At 49.2% G+C, this 20146-nt stretch overlaps 1 protein-coding gene across 18 annotated transcripts in view; it reads right to left on the bottom strand.

The window, feature by feature from the left end:
• Positions 1 to 20146, bottom strand: part of PAX6 (paired box 6) — a 46983-nt gene that overhangs the window by 11076 nt on the left and 15761 nt on the right. For 4 of the 18 annotated variants that reach the window (XM_072985830.2, XM_072985834.2, XM_072985831.2 and 1 more), the window contains exons 3-8: positions 19790 to 19866; positions 19258 to 19312; positions 12335 to 12465; positions 11412 to 11453; positions 11102 to 11317; positions 9854 to 10019 (exon numbers count right to left, since the gene is read on the bottom strand). In XM_072985830.2, the coding sequence (XP_072841931.1) occupies positions 9854 to 10019; positions 11102 to 11317; positions 11412 to 11453; positions 12335 to 12465; positions 19258 to 19267 (565 nt within the window). In that variant the 5' untranslated portion in view covers positions 19268 to 19312; positions 19790 to 19866. Of the gene's footprint in view, positions 1 to 9853; positions 10020 to 11101; positions 11318 to 11411; positions 11454 to 12334; positions 12466 to 12887; positions 13080 to 13192; positions 13230 to 13286; positions 13318 to 14063; positions 14590 to 19257; positions 19313 to 19789; positions 19867 to 20146 lie in introns of those variants that run through there. The other 14 variants (XM_020795640.3, XM_020795641.3, XM_072985835.2 and 11 more) reach the window with 10 other exon arrangements.

Raw genomic sequence — 20146 nt, 5'->3', positions numbered from 1 at the left:
GATTCTCCTTATAACCATCCCATTGTTATGTGATTCTCGTTGTGTGCAGGCGTGGAATGCCTTAAGACTGATAACCACACGACGCCTCTATGGCCAAATTCTTATCTTATGCTAATTTTGCTTGTTTTGCGTGCTTAATAAAAACGTCTGGGGTGAAGAAGGTAGCCATCTTCTTCTTCTCTACCGATACCTGAATACTAACAAGATAAAGTCTGCAGTGTCTTTTTTATCAGAGAGTTCTCTCATCAACTGTTGCCGGGCAGGCCTGGTAATAGTTCCCTGGCTACTTTCCCACAGTAAACAAAGCAAAAACACAAGTTAGTATATTACAGTTTGGATATAAGTTGTATTCAAATAAAAAATATTTTAGCAGTAGCTCTTTACAAAATGACAAATTAATGAATCTATATTTATTCTAATAACATAAAACACCCCTCTTTACTCACTTCCAAATATAGTAAGCAAAGGCATTCTTTCAATGAATAAAATGGTGATCCCCCCCCCCAAATGCCCTGCAAAACTCTCCTTCTATGGAATATGTGTACCTATTGCTTGATTTAAAATAGTGATGTATAGTATTCAGATTATCTGTAATCAGTAATTCCCATCTAATCAATTAGATGTTGATAGGTTTGCAGAAAATGCTATTAAGAAACCAAACCAAGCTTGTAATCTTTTTAAAAAAATATTTATCTAGTTTTGATTTGAATTCTGCACAGTCAATTTCATTTTAAAGGTTGTGAATTTAGAAGTGCCTGCATTGTTCTGCAGTTTTATTCAACTATTGTATGAGTGTGCATTGTCTTGACACCTATTACAGAGCACAGCTGTAATTATATCATCACCAAGAACAGGCTATAATTGCTGAAAATGGAATTTTATATTTAGATAAAAGGACTGTCCATTCTTTGTAATGTGTTGCACCAGAGAAAAGTAAGATTTCTTTTAAAATTTTAACATGTAATTTAAAAAAGAAATAGTAGTGAGTTTGCTAAGTAGCTAAATGTGCTATTCTGCAGCTGAGTGCTTGGCATATCATTGAAGTGGTACATTTTTAATTAGGGCATTTCTACCACTTTTAATGTAATTTCTATCATTAAACAAGAGAAAGTTTTATTGTTTTTGCATTGCTGCTAGAGGTAAAGATTTGCTCATGGTCTAAGCTGTCTTTCAAAGTGTCTGCAGACTCTGAAGAACAGGAGAAAGGGGGAGGCATCATTTGGATGTGTTTTATATATATATATTGAGCCACATCAAAACCACTCTGAATTATACTTTGAAAGGAGAGAGTTAATTTACTGACAACTTCACTGCCTCTACAGAAATGTCCATTTCTTACATATATATATATGTAAGAAATGGACATTTCTGTAGAGGCAGTGAAGTTGTCAGTAAATTAACTCTCTCCTTTCAAAGTATAATTCAGAGTGGTTTTGATGTGGCTCAATGAAAATAAAGGGGATTCTTTTGACACTTAAACACGCCAGAGCAGAAAGAAGAGTGAGAAAAATAGTAAGGTGGGTGGGGGGGATCCTAAGAGAAAAGCTCTTCTGTTTTGCTGTCTGGGCTCAAAAATGTATACATACATGTACACGTATGTGTATATTTGTGGGAAATCAACTTTAAAGTAAGATTGTTGATAATCAGTTAACAATGGCCCCTGGCCATCAAAGCCAAAAGAGAATTGTGACAGGATCTGGTCGGGATCTTTTCAAACACTTTGAAATGTTTTAAAACCCCAACGTTCTCCCCCATTTAAACAGTTGGATTCATCTCCAGTGGTCACCATATGGGCGTTTGGAGATCTATTGAGATGACCACCAGCATTTGAATAGAGAGGGGGCTGCTTTTCACCGGGACACAATGCCAGCCGAGTGAGGGAAACTATTAAACTCTTGGGGCAAGGAGGAGGGTTGGCAAACTTTCGTGGGCAGAATTTTGAGGACACAATCAGGCCGGGGCCCAACAAAAGGATTCTCTTGAGGCGTGCAGTGGCCCACATTGTGTCACAAGGATCCCAGTCAACAGACTTTTCAGTGAAGTATGTTAACCTTTAGGCAGTACTATCATTAATCACTGTCCCCTGGGCTGGGCTACTCAATGCTATTTAGGATTTAAGAAAAAAAAAACCACCACAACTTTCTATAGGAACTGGGAAAGAAAGAAAAAACACCCCTAAACTGGTGAATAGGCCAGCTCCATACACTGAGCCTGTTTACTCAACACCAAGGGAGGGGGGAAGAAGAGAAGTGGGGTTGGATAGTGGAGAGAAAAGAGAGAACTACTTAGCCAAGATTAGAGAAGCTTCAACTAGCAGATAAGAGTTCTAGACGAGCCTTGTTTTTATTTACTAACTAAAGTTGGATGCTGACTTTTTAAGTGTCTTTGGAGTAGAGGCTCTCCTGGATTCAGATCTGATCAACACTTGCTCTTAAGAAAGGGGGAGAGCTGACTCAGATCCCCCCCCCAACACACACACTATTCTATCTGCATTTTCTGCTCAAGGGTGAGGGGGATCTCAGGACTGATTCAAACAGCGTTCTTTGGCAGTCTGATTTGGATAATGGAGTACAAAGGAAATACACAAGAACAGATGTTTCCTGAAGCTATACAGGGCCAAGTCTTGGATGACATATATTCCTGGGTGCCAGAGAGAGAGATTTCCAAGGCCCAGCAAAGTATCTGTGCTTGCACCACTAGCACATGATGCTCTACCCTTGCACATCATGCTTAAGCAGTTGGTGCATCAAAGTAGTCAAGACCAAAGCTTTGGACATAAGGGCTAGGAGCGGGAGCAGTTAACCCGTGATGGATGATCTCTACCGATATCTCTGTCTGGCCAGGCAAATGCCTGTATGCCTTTGGCTGGGGTCGTAGTTCCCCACCGGCGTTGTCCAAAAGCCCCATCGTGCGTGTGCTCTAATCGGCAGGCACGCGATTTTCCTGACACGGTCGTCGGAAAGTCGCCACTCGGGACACATCGACAACCTAGAGGACGAAATTGGCTAGAATCCGAATCCTGTAGCTTAAGCAGGTTTGGGACCGGGCTGCCCGCCAACAAAAAAAAAAAGGTCCAATATTGCACGAAGTTCGGGGTAGGAATGTAAACACGCTTTGGGGGAAAGAAGCCCGTAGAACTCAGCTGGACTGGCTTCCGTCTGGGCATACTTAGACTAAGACTAAACTGAGGCAGAACTTCTGCAGCTAAACCTCCACAAATCAGATCTGGGGCAAATTCGGTTTCGTCCCACTGATAGGGGGCTACACTGATGGCTGCGTGTAAGGCCGACACACAGAGGGACCCCCTGAGTTAGCGGGAGCTTGAAGACTAAACTTCTGTGGAGGCCAACCGCGCCTGGACTGCAGGCCGGGCGTTTCACAAGACGAAACAAACAAACAAACAAACAAACAGGATTTGACTTTACTGCTTTGTGGATCAGGCAATAGAAAAAAGCAACCCACCCAGACCCGACCCCCCCCCCCCGTTCAAACCAGTTGAGCGGAACTGAGGTCGCAACCAGCGCGGCTCAAGTCCAAAGCCCCCTCCGGCCACTGGGGGCTGCTGCTCAGTCGCGGCACCGGGCCGAGGGGTTCAAAACACCCCACCGCGTGTGCATGAGGGGTGCGCGCGCGCGGAGGCTTTCTCATGTCCTCCCGCTCCCTTCCATTCCTCTCCTGTCCTCCCCCTGAGATCCCACCAGGGATGGGTGAGAGGCCGGTCCGGGGTTGGGGGCAAGGTCAAAGCCGCCTGGGCCCCTGGCTGCTCTCGGGGCGGCCTCTGGCCCAGAAAGCCATTCCTGGCCTCCAGCATGATGGACCATCCAAGCGGCCGGCGGACCTGGCCGTCCAGTTTCTCCGGCAACTCTTGGAGGAGAAAGAGAAAAAAAGGGAAACAGGAGAGGTAAAAATAGGACAAGCCATTCCGGACTCATCAACAAATGAAGCCGCTTTGGATCTAGAAGTTAGTGATTGTGTGTATGTGTGGGGGGGAGAGTAGCAGAAGCATCCCCGCCCCCCGCCCCAATAGCGAATGGTCATATTTTCCTCTTAAAGGCTAGTGGTAGTTTTGCAATAAAGAAACAAAACGAAACATTCTTAGCACTCGGTCACCCAGCATTTGCCGTTCAGCTCCGTTAACATCAATGAGAAATTTACAATTAACCTCAATAGGAGGTGGATGGTGCGCCCTAAATCAAGGCACTTTAAGTAGCACTTATGGCAACCTTTTAACCGGCTCTCATTCTTCTTCTGAAAGTCACTCTTCACAGACCCAGACCTTCCCTCTCCCGCAACCCCGAAAACAGCGTCTATTAATACTGCTTAAAGTTTTGCTCTCGCAAGACAGAATTGTGTGCGCGCGTGTGCTCATGTGTTTGAAGAAATGTCAGACAATTAAGATATCTTTCTTCCTTTTAAAGAAAGACACACACACACACACACACACACACACCCGGGGAGGTTTTTTTTTTTAAAAATAGGATCCTTTAAAAGGAATGAACTCAATAGTCCGTTCCACCTTCTCTAGACCTAATCCGTAAGAAAGAGACAACTGAATATGCTGTCCCTATTATCCTAAAGCTAGACCATCTGACGCTGGGTATAGGATTTGTTTCCAGGAAAGAAAAAAGGGAAGGGGAAGGGGGGAAAAATAAAAGACGCTGGGAAATAAAATCATTCCTTAGTTTCTTAGTGTCTTAATCAGTGAGGCGGAAAACTAGCAGAGAAGAAAAAAAAGAAAGAAAGAAAGAAAGATAGCAAACCGATTGAGGCACCTTTCAGCTGTGGAGCTGGGATCAAAACGTTGTAGCATCTGTTGAAAGAGAAAGTGTCTAAATCCTATAGAAGGCTTTAGTCTTATAAGGAGGGGAGAGAGAGAGAGAGGAGGCGGGGTGGAGGCGGTGGGGAGATAAGAAACAGTGTCTCAGTGATCCCTAAAACCACTAAATCACTGGAGAATTTCTCCCGGATAGAGATGTCTCTTTTTGTTCCGTCAGTCCTCTTGTATCCATTATTTTATTCACTGCTGCATGGCGTTTATCAGATTGAGACCATATTTGTCCCCCTCTGAGACCTTATGCTTTTGGAGTAATGGACTCTTAAAATCCAGCATCACAGAGGCAGCTCTGCAAGAGGAAGGCGGGGGGGGGAGGCGGGGGAGGCGGACATTAGAGCTGCGCATGAATATTCCAGGGCAAAGCCATTTTATTAATTTTAATTTAGCGATGCAAAAGCTTTCAACGTGTTTCTCTGCTCCCTCCCTCGCCACATCTCCCTTCCCCCTTTCTTTTCCCCATATTTTGCGTGCGTGACTTGGGGCCAACGATAATAGCAGAATTCTACCCAAAAAAACCCACAAAAAAACAAAACAAAAAAACCCGCCCCCGCGCTCTTTCCTATTCACGTGTTTTAATTGTATGGCAAGTGGTGATTAATGGTGTGGGGGAGGGTCTAAAACAGTGGCACCCGATCGTGGACTCTTTTGCTCGGAAAGGCTTCAAGGAAACTTAGTTCCCCCTAAGTGTGTTACACGGGACAACCGCTTAATAGGTGGGAGGGAGGAAATCCAGCCCAAGTTAAAGCGCTTCAGAGACTGAAATATGTTTGGATATTTACTAGGAAATAATTCCCCAGGGTACGAAGTGAAGATTTTCTTCCGGGTAAACATCTTATGATCGGCCATAAAAGTCGCACGGATATTGGCGTAACTGACTTAGATATTTGCTTTGCTCTCTCTTTAAAACTAACAGGACACGCAAGTCCTTAAATTAAGCCCGCCCCACCCCAAGGCTAAGGCCTCCATGAAATCTAGCGCAAGCAAAGGGCCAGCGCAGTAACATGGGAAGGCGTGACAACACCCTGTCCACCGATCGCTCCCACCGAGCAATTTGTGCGGCCCCGCCCGCCCCGCCCCACTACCGATTCCTCAGGATTTGACGCATCTTTAAAGCAGGACGCTGGAGCCCGGGGATCGCCCCAGTTTCCCAAGCTAAGACACCCGCGTGGGCCTTAAACACACACACACAAACACACATATCATCAACAACAGCAACACCCGGGAAGTCCTTTGCGCTCGGGTGAGGCGGGTAGGAATGGCAGCGACGGGGTGTCTAGAAATTAGACATCCAGGTTTTTCTTTCGGGAGAGAGATCCAGGCCAGGACCCCCTGGGATGTCGACACTGCAGTACATCCAAAACCTTCTCCTCTCTTATAAGCGAGCTGAAATATGTCTATAGGCTTTGGAAGGAAAAGCAACACATGCGAGCATCTGGAGGGTCAGTCTGGATAAGCACCTGGGGCTTGGACTCGGCTCTAACAAAATACACGGACGGGGAGGGGAGGAAAGAAGGAAATATTGGCCCCACGGAAAAGGGTGAAGCGCCAGAATTCGGCCTTCAAGCATCGAAGAATATGTAACGCCCGCCCCATCCATCATCAGCAATACTGGAGATGTTCCACCTTTTGATTTCACAATTTCTCCTCATTCTTCTAGTATCCACAGCGGCTCGAAGAGAAGGACAGACTCTCTTCCTCGCCTGCAGAGATGAGGTTTCCTCTGGAATCTGCTGCCTATCCTGGATTCCTGCTCACTCGCTCGCTCAGTCTGTCAGCCTCTCCGATCCCCGCCATCCGGAGGCTAGAAATCTTCCCACTGTTGGTTTAATCCCCTTATCTGCCATTGCGATCGGCGCTCCAAGGCGAGCTGAAGAAGGACCCTGGCGGTGTTCCTAGCTCTGTTGGAACTGCTGTCCTTGCGTGCCACTGAACGAAAGGAGATTTATTAAGGGCCAGGCTCCAGATCTTAAGGAAACCGCTCATAAGGGTGAGCCGAAAGTTTGAGGACGCCAGTCTGAGACCAGGATCTCAACCAGTGGGCACCTTTAAACAACTATGTATGGAAGCCTTGTCGATTACAGTGAAACCAACGGTCTGATGCCAGACCATTGAGAAGCAAGACCTATTTGGGCTTAGTCCCAGTAAGGGGTGGTGGTGTACGGTTGCAGCCATAGGTTTCCGACTGGGCTCTGACCCGCCCAGTTTGATAATTTTGGAGGTAAATGTGTCTGGGATCGGGCGAGTCCAGCTGTGCTATTGGTCCGAGGCATCATCAAGCTAACATCTTGAGATGACCACTTAGATGCCGTGGAATCCAATCCGCTGAAGGGCATGGGAGTGCCCTTGCCCTACTCACATGTATTTCGGTACGGGGCGTGTGCCAGTGGATCGTGCTCAGGGCGTTCAACATCACAGCCCAAAATCAACAGGAAAGATAGTACACTATTTAAAGCCTCGGGTCTATCTTTGCAGAGCCCGACCTAGCTTCTCTGACTTTCAAGGCTGATGAAAATCGACTGAAATGCCTGTCCCTCCAAGGCACTGCCTGGACAAGAAATTTTACCACCTGGGACCAGCTGATCTTCTCTCTCTCTCTCTCTCTCTCTCTCTCTCTCTCTCTCTCTCTCTCAGATGGTTATAAATGCTGTGCATGCTTTGATACTGTATTGGCGAAACCCTTTCCTGGCCATTAGATCAGTTGATCCTGTATTTATATACTATATTTATCTGTACAATCCACGGCATACGGCGGCGGGGGTAGTGGTGGTGGGAAGCATAAGGTTCGCTTTCCCAAATACACAGGCAGATTCCATAGTGGTCGTGATACAGATATATCAATATAAAACCAGCTGATCTAGTGGACTGGATCGAGTTTCGCGGACACAATACCAAGGTAGGCACCATATGTATACCCAAAAGCGTCCATATTCCGTCGGGCTCTACGTACACGTATTAAAATGGCTTATGGGGTCCAAGCACACAAGGGCTCCTTCTTGCAACAGCTTGTGCCACAATGCAGGTTCCCCCCCCCCTTTTCTGGAAGTGACCACAAGACTCTTGGTGTGCTGTTTTTACGCCGCCAGACTAGCGCTGCTGCTTCTCTGGAACAGGTGAGCAACCTCTGGTCTTCCGGGCTTGGGCAGCTGAATAGGTCTCATTCCTCGCACCAGAGCTACGCCTGCCCCCTTACCCAAACTACCATTGGGAGCACACTTCCAAATAAAGAGGGCTAGGCTGAGGAGGGGGAGAGGCAACGGTCCAGGCAGGGGTCTTCCCTGGCCGAGCATTTAATTGCCAGGCGGATTCCTTCTCCTTTCCCCGCCTCGGCAGCCTCCCTTCCCAGCTGGAGATCTGGGAGCCGGGCCGGCAACAGGGTGCCCGAGAGCGCTTGTCTTTTCCAGGGTCCCTCCTCGAATGCTCCCTTCTCTTAAAACTGACATGTCTAATTGGCAAGCGGTGCCATATCGTGTCCAGGGGTCTCCTGTGGAACATTTCTACAGCTGTCTCCTTCAACTAGACGCTTATTCATGTCGCCTTAATGAGAAACAAAACGATCTCTAATGAGCAATTACATAGCGACAGAATTGTTCCCATAACAAATTCTTGCGTGTGACAGAAACATCCTTTGTACCAGATATTCCGCATATGGTTACCGGTTTTTTCTTTCTTTTTCTCTTTCTCTCTCCCCCTCTCTCCCGTCTTAACCTCATTTTGGGAGATGAAAACAAAAAGCAGGTTGTTGGGGAGACACCTCTCGGGAGAGACTGACCACCGCTCGGCGAGGGCCTTGCGTGCCGCGTTGGAAAACAAAAAAACACCCCAGAAGCGATTAAACATCTCAAAGAGAAGGAAAGCAACATCCTGTTATCCTCCATATTAACCCCTTGTCAGTGCCGAGCACAAACACCTATTAATCTTCAGGATAAACAGTGGCCCATATTGGCAAAGTTGGAACAGGGCTGCGGGAAGAGGGAATTAACCGCCCCTGAATTCGAAGCACGCCGCTGAGGAGGACTTCCAGATCGGCTCCGACTTGGAGCACGCCAGTCTCAAAAGGAAACGCGAGCGCGCACACGCACGCGCACACACCGAAGGGAAATCGAATCAATCCACTTCTGTGCTTTTTCTATAAAAGCCTTACTTTCTCTCCTAACTGCTTAAGAATCGATTTTTCCCCAGCCACAAAAAACAAACAAACAAACAAAAAACGACCAGAGGGAAAACCAAAAGAAAAAAGAAAAAAACAAAACCGCGACAAAACTTTAAAAACAGCCAGCTGGGACGTGACCAGATAATCAAAGGTCCTGGAGGCAACGCGCCTCCATTTCTTTCTCGTCCATCATTCTAGATGCTTCCCACTCGGAGTCACCTAATTTGTCAATTACACTTAAGGCGCAATCTGATACAATTATGTTTTCCTCCCCGCCTGTCAGAGATTTCGCCTCTCCCAGTCTTAGACTGGGGTTTATTAAATCTCATTGCGGTCGTGTGCACGGGCGTCCCTGTGCAGGGATTTCGACACAACGCGGTATAGGAAAGGTGGGATTCCGTCCCCCTCCATCCTCGCTGCCGCTGACCTGACTTTCGCACCCGCCACCTTCCTGTTCACACGATACACCACCGGGGCCCCAGAAAGTGTGGTACGAAAGGCTGAGGCGGAGAAAGGCCAAAGAGAGAGAGAGAGAGAGAGAGAGAGAGAGAGAGAGAGAGAGAGAGAGAGAGAGAGAGAGAGAGAGAGAGAGAGAGAGAGAGAGAGAAAGAAGAAAGAAAGAAAGAAAGAAAGAAAGAAAGAAAGAAAGAAAGAAAGAAAGAAAGAAAGAAAGAAGACAGAGGCGGAGTCAGAAAGGCAGACAAACTATGGCGGGATTTGTCACTTTCGCCTTTGATGGGTCATTAGAGAAATCGGATTGATCAGGGTGGAGAGTAGGAGGTGGGAGGGAGAGGCTGGGTGAGTTGATCTTTCCCCTCCCCTCTCCTCCCCAAGACCTCTCTCTCCCTCTCTTTCTCTCGCCCCCTTACCTTGCGTTGGCTGTCCAGGAACCGACGTCCCCGGGTACCACCCAGGCCTGGTGCCCCACGTCCCGGTCTGCCCGTTCAGCATCCTCAGCTTGTCATACATTCCATCAGCACCCATCTGTTGCTTTTCGCTAGCCAGGTTGCGGAGGACTCGGTTGATCGAAGAGACCTGAAAGGGAAGCGACATTCAGCGAGATGGTAGCGGGGATGGGAGTACCCTTTGAAAAAGAAGCAGTTCCAAGACAGAGAATCCACACCCTTCCTCAGCCCCCCCCCCCGCCCGCTCCAAAGGACATCTGAAATGCCTGGATCCTATTGACCCCCTTTCTCAAAACGCTCTCCCGAAATCATTCTTCTTCGCTGTGGTTTAGGCTCTGCCAAGGACCACGCACAGTATAAACTCTCCTCTTTGCTCCAGTGCAAGCTCACTGATTTGAACAGGACTCCTCTGGAGCAAATGGTCTAAGCCCTGCTGCCGTCCCAGACTGATTTGTTCCGCAGGGACGTTCAGAACTAGGGCATGAGACACAGATCCTTAGGCTGATGAAGACGGCCAGCCTACGGGAAAGCGAAGGGGTGCAATCGGAAGCAGACAAAATTCGCCCAGGACAAGTTGAGAAGCGGGTTGCTGGGCAGCAATTTCGCCCCCCCCCCCGCCGCTTTTCTCTTCTTTAGTACTGTAAGCTCAAACGATTGGTGATCCGCGAGATTGCTTTTGTAGGAAAATGATCACCCTAGACGGGGGGGGGGGGAGGCAGAAATGCCCTATGTCTTCTTCAGCCTGGGCACCACTTAGAACACTAGATGGACACAGTAGACCAAGCCACTCTGGACTGCTCTGCCTTGAGATGCCCTTCCAGTCGGCACCCCGCAGATATCTCCCCTTCGACCTCTGTATTTGATGCGGGCTGTTCCTTGGCTTTTACCTGCCCAGAGCAAGTAGTTTTAATTTTCGGATCCCTAGCAATTCAATAACCAAGTCTTGAATCCCGAATAATTTAAAAAGAAAAGAAAAGGAAAGGAAAGGAAAGAAAAGGAAGGAGGAGATTTGGGGGGCAGGAGGGTTCCCAAAAGTGCTTCAGGACAAAATTCTTCCCCAGTAAAGGACAAATAGAGAAAGCCCGCGCTGGGAGGGGGGGGGAATTCTTAGCCCTGGAGGGGGCTAGAAGAACAAAAGAAGAGGGGTTAGGAACAACAACTTCCCGGGTATCGTTCTAGATCAGGTAGAAAAGGGTTTCTGGAGGAACTTACGCTGGGTATATTATCGTTGGTACAGACCCCCTCCGATAGTAATCTGTCTCGGATCTCCCAAGCAAAGATGGAGGGGCACTCCCGTTTATACTGTGCTATTTTGCTTACAACTTCTGGAGTCGCTACTCTCGGTTTGCTACCTCCGATTGCCCGCGGTCGGATGGAGCCAGTTTCGTAATACCTGCCCAGAATTTTACTCACACAGCCATTCGATACCTGCATCAGGGAAGCGGACAGAAAATCACATTATTAATAATTTCAAGACAAAAATAAAATTGTTTAAGTATGCATTAAACAATGACAAGCTTACGTTTTGATTGTCCAGCACTTGGACTTTTGCATCTGCATGGGTCTATAACACAAAAATATACCTTAAATGGTATGAGAACTTACTTAAGAGAGGTTTTTTTTTTCTTTTCTTTTTCCCTAAAAAAATATTACATTTGTGGCCCTACATGCTACACAGGTGAGATCTGTTTTAAATTAAAAAAAAAAGAAACCACAAAACGGGGAGGAGGGGAGAAAAACTGGAGAAAAAGGTCAGATGTTGGTGGGGTTTTATTAGAGACATCATCGGACCGGTTTTCAAAATGTTTACATTGCTGGGGTTATTGGAGGGGGAGGTTGGAAAGATGTGAGGAACTGTATTGTAGCCCTACGCCAAATCGTTTTCTCTAAGATAATCAAGACCAAGTAACTATTCCAAAGGAAATCTATCGATTCTTACAACGTAGTGTTTCATAATATTGCTTAACTTATTTGCATGCAAAAACCAGACATTCTACACGGTGGAGAAGACACTTTTAACATTCCTGACCTATACACACTTGCTTGGATAATAAGCCATCCGTGGGACTTATTTCCAGGGAAGTGTGTCTAGGTTGGGCCGACTACGTCGCTGTCATTTCATTCCAGCCAACTAATTTAAAACAAAGTTACTGCATTCATGGAAGGAAGATGGTCAAGCATCCATTCATTGAACAAGCAAGACAAGGCATCAATATTGTATCCCCACGGTTTAGCAAAACAGATTGACTGAGGATGAAGTTAATCAGCATTTTAGCCCCCATAGAGGCTGGACGGGAAAGGCGAGAGTCACGGGAAAAGCCCTTCTCCCAGTTCACAGGCTGGGGTGGTGTGTGCGTGCCTGTGTGCGTGTCCGTGTGTGTGCTTGGTTTTCAAGCAAGGTAAGCGCAGGAGGGCGGACACTGGGGAGGTGACCGGCATTTTCACCTGCAGGATTCGGGAGATGTCACACGGCCGAGCCCCGCTGTGGGCGAGTTCCACGATTTTCTGCCGGGTTGAATCTGGCAGCGGCCGCCCGTTGACAAACACGCCGCCGAGCTGGTTCACGCCGCTGTGACCTGTGAGGTGGGGGAAGGAAGAGACGGACAATGGGAGCCTCGGCCGGCTACCTGAGGAGGGGGAGGCGCAGGAGGAGGAGGAGGAGAGGATCGGGGACACCCGGCAGGGCCCTCCCCCGGCTCAGGAGGCGGCTGAGGGGCGAGGGGGAGAAGAGAAGGAAGGACGAGGGACGGGCAGGCCGGGCGGGGGGGGGGCAAGCGGGGAGCGCCCCTCCAGCAAGCCACTCCAACCAGGCGAGGGTTTTTTCGTGTGTGGTGGCTTCGTTCGGTTTTGTAAGGGGAGGAAGGGCACGGGCACGGCCAGCCCCCACGAAGAAAAGGTCGGCTCTCTTTCCCGCTCTCAAGTAGGCGCGCACACACGCACACGCACACACACGCACACACACACACGTATACACACACACACACATGTATACACACACATGTACGTTTCCTTAACATAGGTAAAGCAATAGAGGTCAAGGACAACAGCGCCAGTGGCTCCCATTCCTCCAGTCGCCATCTCTTGCGCTAGCTGGAGATCGTCTGTCTCTGTCCGACTGTCCTTCCAGCGTTCACGTTTATTCCGCTATATTCATCAAAGGCAAACTCAAAGCAACCCACAAAGCTTTTCTCCCCCACTCTCCACGGCTCTCGCTCTCTCTCGCTCTCCCTCCCTCCCCCCTCCCCCCTTCCCTGCCTCTCTCCGCCATCCAACCTCAACCCCCCCCTCCCCGCGCCAGCCCACCATTCCGGGCTAAAAGCCGCATCCTCTCTAAAGCGCCATTCACGCGCCTCCATCGCTGCCTCTCAGCCCAGAAGAGCAACATTTGGTTACACACTTTCCCTCCGAGTCATCCTTTCAGCCGACTTGGCAACCGCGCCAGCAAGCAAAGGCACGCCGGCTTGGGGAGAGGCAGAGGGGTAGGGGGTGGGCTGGGAGGGGGTGGGGGTGGGCTGGAGGAGCCCCGTCTCCAGGAGGCGGGGGAGGGTGGGGGAGACGGGGTGGCGCAGTGGCACCGAAGCCTCTCCGGCCGGCTACGTGAATCCGAACTCGCCTGGCACCTCAGCCCCCGAGACGGTCCACCTGCCTCCCTCTCGCTCCCTCCCTCCGTCCCTTTCCGCCTGCCTCCTTGCCTTCCACCCTCCCTCCCTCCCTCCCTCCCGGAGTGCCTCCGTCTGAAAAAGGCTCCGCGAACAGGCGCCTCCCGCTTTGCACCTTCTCTAGCCGCCGAAATGCCATCACCGCCGAAAAAAGTCGCCTCTCTCCTTTACCACCACCCCACGCCCATGGACCGTATGGAAAAGAAGGGGAGGGGGAAAGAGAATTATTATTATTATTATTATTATTATTATTATTATTATTATTATTATTATTATTATTATTATTATTATTATTATTATTATTATTATTATTATTATTATTATTATTATTATTATTATTATCGTCTTCCTCATCCTCACCCTCGTTATCAAGAAACCGGCGTGATCTATGCCCATCTTTGCCCCCGTCTCTTTACGTCCTCCCGCTTTCAGCTCCCTTGGCCCAAATCAGCCTGAGTGGCATTTCAGAGAGATTATCGAGCTTTAAAAAACCGGGTTCGAAAAGGGTCCCCAACCTGCAGCTTTAGGCTTTGGAGGCAAGAGTCTCCCTGGAGATGGTCTGGGCTCCCTCGCTCTCCGGGTGTCTGCCTCTGTTCTGCTCTCCTCCTCTCTTTCGAGCCTCCTGCTAAATTGACTCCAGGAGCCTCGGCTTCTTAGCAATAAATAAGCTCCAAATATAGAAGAGGGGGAAAATATGATGAGTCTCTCTGACATTTGTCTTTAAAATAAAACTAGCTGCACGTCAAGTTTGAGCTTAATTTCTGGAAATAGGCGGAAGTCGCCCCGGATCATGCATGGAAGGCTAATTGAAAAGATCAGTTGGAGCGTTTGTGGCAGACATGTCACTTTATGACAGTGCTCCGCTTTTGAAAATTGCATCGTCACGACAAACAGGAGCATGATAAAAACGACCCTTTCTGTCCGGATTTGGGTATCACTCCGACGAGATTGAACTCTACTCGTTTCCCCTTCGAGGAGAAGCGACTTTTTAAGGTAGCCACGGGGCCAGTGCGGACACAACCGAGGGGGCACACTGCCGCCTCGATAAATCCGAAGTGACATGCGAGAGGAGGAGGAGGAGGTGCTGCTGGGTGGAAGGGGACGGGGAGAGGAGAGGAAGGGAGCGACTTCCACGTTTGGCGAGGGGGGGGGAAACACCCCATCACAACAACGCTGGAGAACGTAGGAGACCCACCCCCACCCCCACCCCACCTCGACATAAACTGCAGCACATAGACGGCAGAGAGCTTGCCCTCTTCTCTCTTTCTTAGAGGCACCCACTCATCTTCCATCACCCCCACCCCCACGACCAGAGGGGGAGCTTCCGTCCCCGAGTTGAGGAGGAGGGCCATCCCGTGCCCCTTTTTAATCCCCTCCACCACCACTCATAGGTGTTTACTTCCAGCGGGAGCAGGCCACATTTGCCTCCCCCCCCCCCCTCGCCAGCTTTCTCTCTTTCCCTCTCTCCCTCTCTGTCTCCCTTACCCCTCCCATTGCCCTGGATTGTGGAGGAATCTGGGTTGCCCGCTCTCAAGGCGCACAGGGACCCGATCCAGCCCAAACGAAGCACTTCTCAGATCTATGGTTTTTCAGGGGGAAGAGCGGAGCACGTGCTTTCTTTTTGCCCGTTGAAACCAATGGCTCTTCTTTCCTAAAAACCTAGAAAGGTGGTTTGGTGGTGTCGTATTTTTTGAAGCCTTGGCCTGTTTTGGAGATCCACAGGCAAGATCTCTCTCTCTCTCTCTCTCATGCACTCACATTCCCTCTGACACATACTCAGGCCTGTGGATAGGAAGCCATTTGCCCTCAATCTCGCTCGAAACGTCCCTCGTTCCTTCCCACGTGTGGCAGCGAAGAAAGCCCAACTCCCAAGTTCCGCATAAAAAAAAGGTTAAGCCTTAATCAATGCCTTAATTTCCCTGGAGAGCGGAGGCAGTTCGAGCCTAGTGGCAATGATTATGCGCCTCTTCTTTAGGGCAGAGACATCTAATAGGAAAACATATGGTGTCAATTTGGACGCTCGGCACCAGATACACCCAGGAGTTCTTCACACAAAGCCGAAAGAGCTTGCCGGCCACCTTTCAACAAAATCCAAGCTTCAGCCGAAGGGGCTCCCCGCCTCGCACCGGCATTGCAAGGGGCAGTAGCCGGGTGGAGAAGCGAGAAGAGTCATTTGCGTGCAAGCGCCCGCGCAAAGGCATCCGCTCGCCGCAGAAAGCAGGGTGCGCGCTCCGGCTATGAGCCAGTACCAGGAACATTGCGGCCTCGCCATCTTTATTTCTGATCTCTCTCTCTCTCTGTCTCCTCGCGATCCTTAGAGGTGCCGGGATTTGGGAAAGCAGGGCGCGGAAAGATCCCACGAAAATCCATCCCTTTCCAGGTCGGAAAAGTTTGGGACGGGAACGCGAGATCTAGTCAGGAATGTGGTCTCGTAAGGGTGTCGTCAAACAAATTTACACACGCACACGCACACACGCACACACACCCACACACACACCCAGAATGAATATTTCATTCTCACAACCTAGGCATTTGTGAGATGCCCCCCTATGATCTATGCTTATCTACTCCAGAGAGGCATCTCACGGGTTTGATGAGGCCTACGACAAACGCGCCCGCAAGAGTTTCCCTCGGCTCTGACCCCTCGGCGCTTCATTGGCAATAAATGCCACTGAAATCATCAGCGGAAGGGCAAAGGGACGCCTACTCCACCTAAATACCTTTGGCTGCTGAATCAAGCCGGCGGAGGGCCAGATGCCCTGAGCGCCTACTTACTTTTACTTGGAAGGAAATACCACTGAGTTCGGTAGGGCTTACCACCAAGAAAATGAAATTACAACCACTGAAATCTGAGGAGACGAGGAGAGCCCGGATTATGTTCAAGAAAGGAAAGAGGCCAGACCAGGGGTGGGGTGTGTGTGAAAGTTAAAAACAACAACTATGATTCTCGAGTTTCGAGGCTGGCTACCTTCCCTTCTGAGTAAATTCGAAGGGCTTTTGACTTCTAAGGAAGTAACTTTAGAACGCAGTAGTTTAAAACAGCAACTGGTTCAGCACAGTCTTTTCGAAGGTGCCTTTTCTGGAAAAGAAGAGGCGGGACCAGCCAACATTAAATATTTCCCAACAATCCGCTCTTGTTTAGAAGTAAACCGCGTTGAGTTGAGTGGATCTCACTGGCTGTGTACGAGGTAAATAAACGACTGTGTATAAGATCGCAGCTTTAGCCCACCGCATCTCCGGAGGCGAGCTTTAAGTATGTGGTTAACTTTCCCCTTGAATCGAACGGACTTTCAAAAGCATCCTTTGAGCAAGATTGAACCCTGGGCCCGACCCATCGTCGTGAATACATGAAGTGGACATTTAAATCTATGGGACTCACTTCCCCACAAAGGTGAGCAGGAAATTGTACTCCCTGCCCTAAATAAATATATTTGTGAGGAAATAAGTACCACAGATTTCAAACAGCGGATTTATTTTGCAACTTCAGAAATCCGTGAGAGATAATAGTTTTGTCGAACACTACGTTTGGAAACCTCACTAGAGTTTAAGTATAGTAGGACTTCGAGTTTAAATCAATTGACGCCATCCGGCAGTAGATGAATCCGCAGCGGATCCATCCAGTTCCAACAAACAACAACAACTGCAAATAGAGAGTGAAGGGCTGGGGTGGGGTGGAGATTGTCGTCCGATTTTTGGAAACGAAAATCCGTGTGGAATTCAGTCCCCAATCTCTTTGTTCAGGGCGTTTGCCTGTTTTCCTCATCCTATCACTCGTGATTCCCGCTCCAGAAGGGGGGATATTATGGGTAGGTTTTCCTCACGCAAAGAGCAGTCAGAATAAGCCTTCTTTCAAGAAAAGTCCCACTAAAATGAAGACGACATGACTCCTTCTAAAGAAATGGACGTAAAGGAATCGAGTCCCAAAGACCGTAAGGAAGCCACTAGTTGGATGCTGGAAGCCTGGTCTTCGAGACAAGCCAGATGAAACGGACAACATCGTAGTGAAATTGACACGGCCTCAGTTATTCTCGCCAGCAAACCCTCAGCTCGCTCCGCAACCATCCAGGGCTTGTTGATCTGACGGCTCTTAAACAAGTACGGTCCGTAACCGAATTCTAAACCCAAACGCGCACCATCGGCCGCTATTTTCTCAGCCACGGCCTCCACATTGTTGATTGATTTGACACTTGCTCTTTATACACCGCAGACGCCCGCCCTCAGATTCTCTAGGCCTCATGAAAGCACAGAGCAGGGCTAGGGACATGGAAACTTTTCCTGACACATTTTGCACTTTGGCTTCTGCTGCATTTAGGTTGCTAAAAGCAAGATCTGAAAATCGGAGATACGATTCAAGGACCAAAAATAATTCCAGTGAGAGAGAGAGAGAGAGAGCGTGCCTCGGTTTTGGAAGAGACTGGCATTTATTGCAAGCAAAGAATAACCGAAACCATCACCACCACCACAACAGACGCGACTGCGTCGCTGGAATCTGGCTCTGACGGCCCTTCCATGCCCTGCCTTCTGGACGGTGCTGGGCTTTATTATGACAACAGACCCAAACTGCGAAGCTGACTGGGGGCTCATCCAACTTTCCCGCCTTGCCAGCCTGCTCAATGCGGTTAGGACGGATCTTCCGGCAGCCGTCTCTCCAATTCTAAAGTCACTAGCACAAATCCCCTCGATTTCAGTGACACTTCCTTCTACGTCTCCAAGTTACTTTTTCTGGGGGCGGGGAGGGGGAAGCTGTGGTCTTAAACTGAGGCGCCTTCTTTCAAAAGGGCTTCGGCGCCGCCATACGCGCTTCTTTCCTCGGCGCCACAACTCCGATTTTCACCCGGCGAGAAACGCAGCGTGTCAGCCACACACTTCGATTTAACGCATCCCCTCTTTTTGCCCCCAAGAAATCCCGAATCTACCCAGGCTTCTCGGCCCAAACACTTCAGGGCGATGCACACTCCATCACCGTGAGATATGGGGGGGGGGGCTGGAGGGGGTCCCGGGTGTGTGTGCCGGGGGTGGAAGCCAGTCAGCACAGAAGGAAGGCCAGGGGAAAGGATGCGAGCGTCACCAGGAGAGGTGTGTCTCCCAGGCCTCCCCCGGTAGTGAGGTTCCTCTCACCTTCTCCTCACATTCAGAGCACTTTTCTCACGCCTGCCTCCCAAGCACAAAAGAGCCTCCTGCTCCTGGTTAGCGCGGATGCCTTCCACGGGCCTCTGACCTGGAGACAGGTTAATTCCACAGGCAGGGAGGGGCCAGCCCAGGTACGCGCCATCCACAAAGCAGCTGCCTGAGTGAGGCCCCTCCGGTCCTCTCAAGGCACACTTAGTTGGAAGTACGTCCCTCTGAATCGAAGGGCTCTTCCCTCCCCCCAGGTAAGCTTGCCTCACAAATCTTCCCTGGGACAACAAAGAAGGGAGCCGCCACCCCATCTCTCCTTCTCCCAAGAGCGCCAAAGCGCCTCTCTCGGGGCGCGGGGGGGGGAGCGCGCTCCCTTGGTCGCTGCTCACCCAAACCGCTGGGTGTTGGACCTCTTCAGCCCTCCCGCTTCCAGAAGAAACCGCTTCAAATATGATTAGTATTTTGAAAATGTGAAACTCTACACCTTTTGCACCTCCCCCGTCTCCCACCGCAGGATTCAGGGGAACGCGGTTCTTCCCGCACCACTTTCTCAACCCGGCAGAGCCGTTCAATAGAGGGCGAGTCACTTACTGTTCTGCATGGTGAACTGAGGGCGCAGGATCCCACGTGGCTCGTTTACACGGTTCTAGGAGAGAGAAAACACAGGCATAAATCAGAGGGATGGGATGGGGAGAGCCAAACTCAGAGGCGGTCCCGCCATTCTTCTCTCCAGGTACTTCCCCATCGATGGCCGAGTTTTAAAGGGGGGATTGGTAGGGCTGGTTTTTCCCTTTCCTTTCGTAAACTGTATATACTCCTTCCCAAGTCGGACCCCTCTCCTACCAAACCTCTCAGTACTGTCATCGAATATGTTAAATCAATTCTTTTTTTTTTTTTTAAGTGTGGGCTCTTCCTTCAGCAATATTGCCCTGAAAGTGAGAGGGAAAACACGCGCTTCTTCACCTCCGAGGCAATGTGGAGGAAAAGGGATCGGTAACCATTCTTGTGAGAAAGAAAGAAAGAAAGAAAGAAAGAAAGAAAGAAAGAAAGAAAGAAAGAAAGAAAGAAAGAAAGAAAGAAAGAAAGAAAGAAAGAAAGAAACGGAAAGGTGCTTCAGACTTGCCTGATTTATGAGCGGACTCTCCTCTCATACAATTTAAGGGCTCACACATCTGCGTAGCGCTAGTTAAAGTCTTCTTGCTAGGATGGGGAAAAAAGTATATTAAAAGTATATTAAGTTCTTTTTAATGTACGCCCTCCCCCCTCATAGCGCCGCCTCGCAGTTGGGTGCAGCATAGAGTGGAGAGCCACGTCGTTCAAAAGATTCAACACGCACACGCACAAGCACGCACGCACACACAGAGAAAACAATGGAATACTGCAAAGTTTCCAGCACGCCTTATTGGTGCGCCTGTTGCAAGTCTAAAGAGTTCTGATCTGTGACACTTTTTTGTGTCTGTATTTACAAACAGGAAGGACC

Source organism: Pogona vitticeps, chromosome 1, assembly GCF_051106095.1.
Source record: "Pogona vitticeps strain Pit_001003342236 chromosome 1, PviZW2.1, whole genome shotgun sequence".
Lineage (NCBI taxonomy): Eukaryota > Metazoa > Chordata > Lepidosauria > Squamata > Agamidae > Pogona > Pogona vitticeps.
This window is presented reverse-complemented; position numbering and strand designations above follow the sequence as displayed.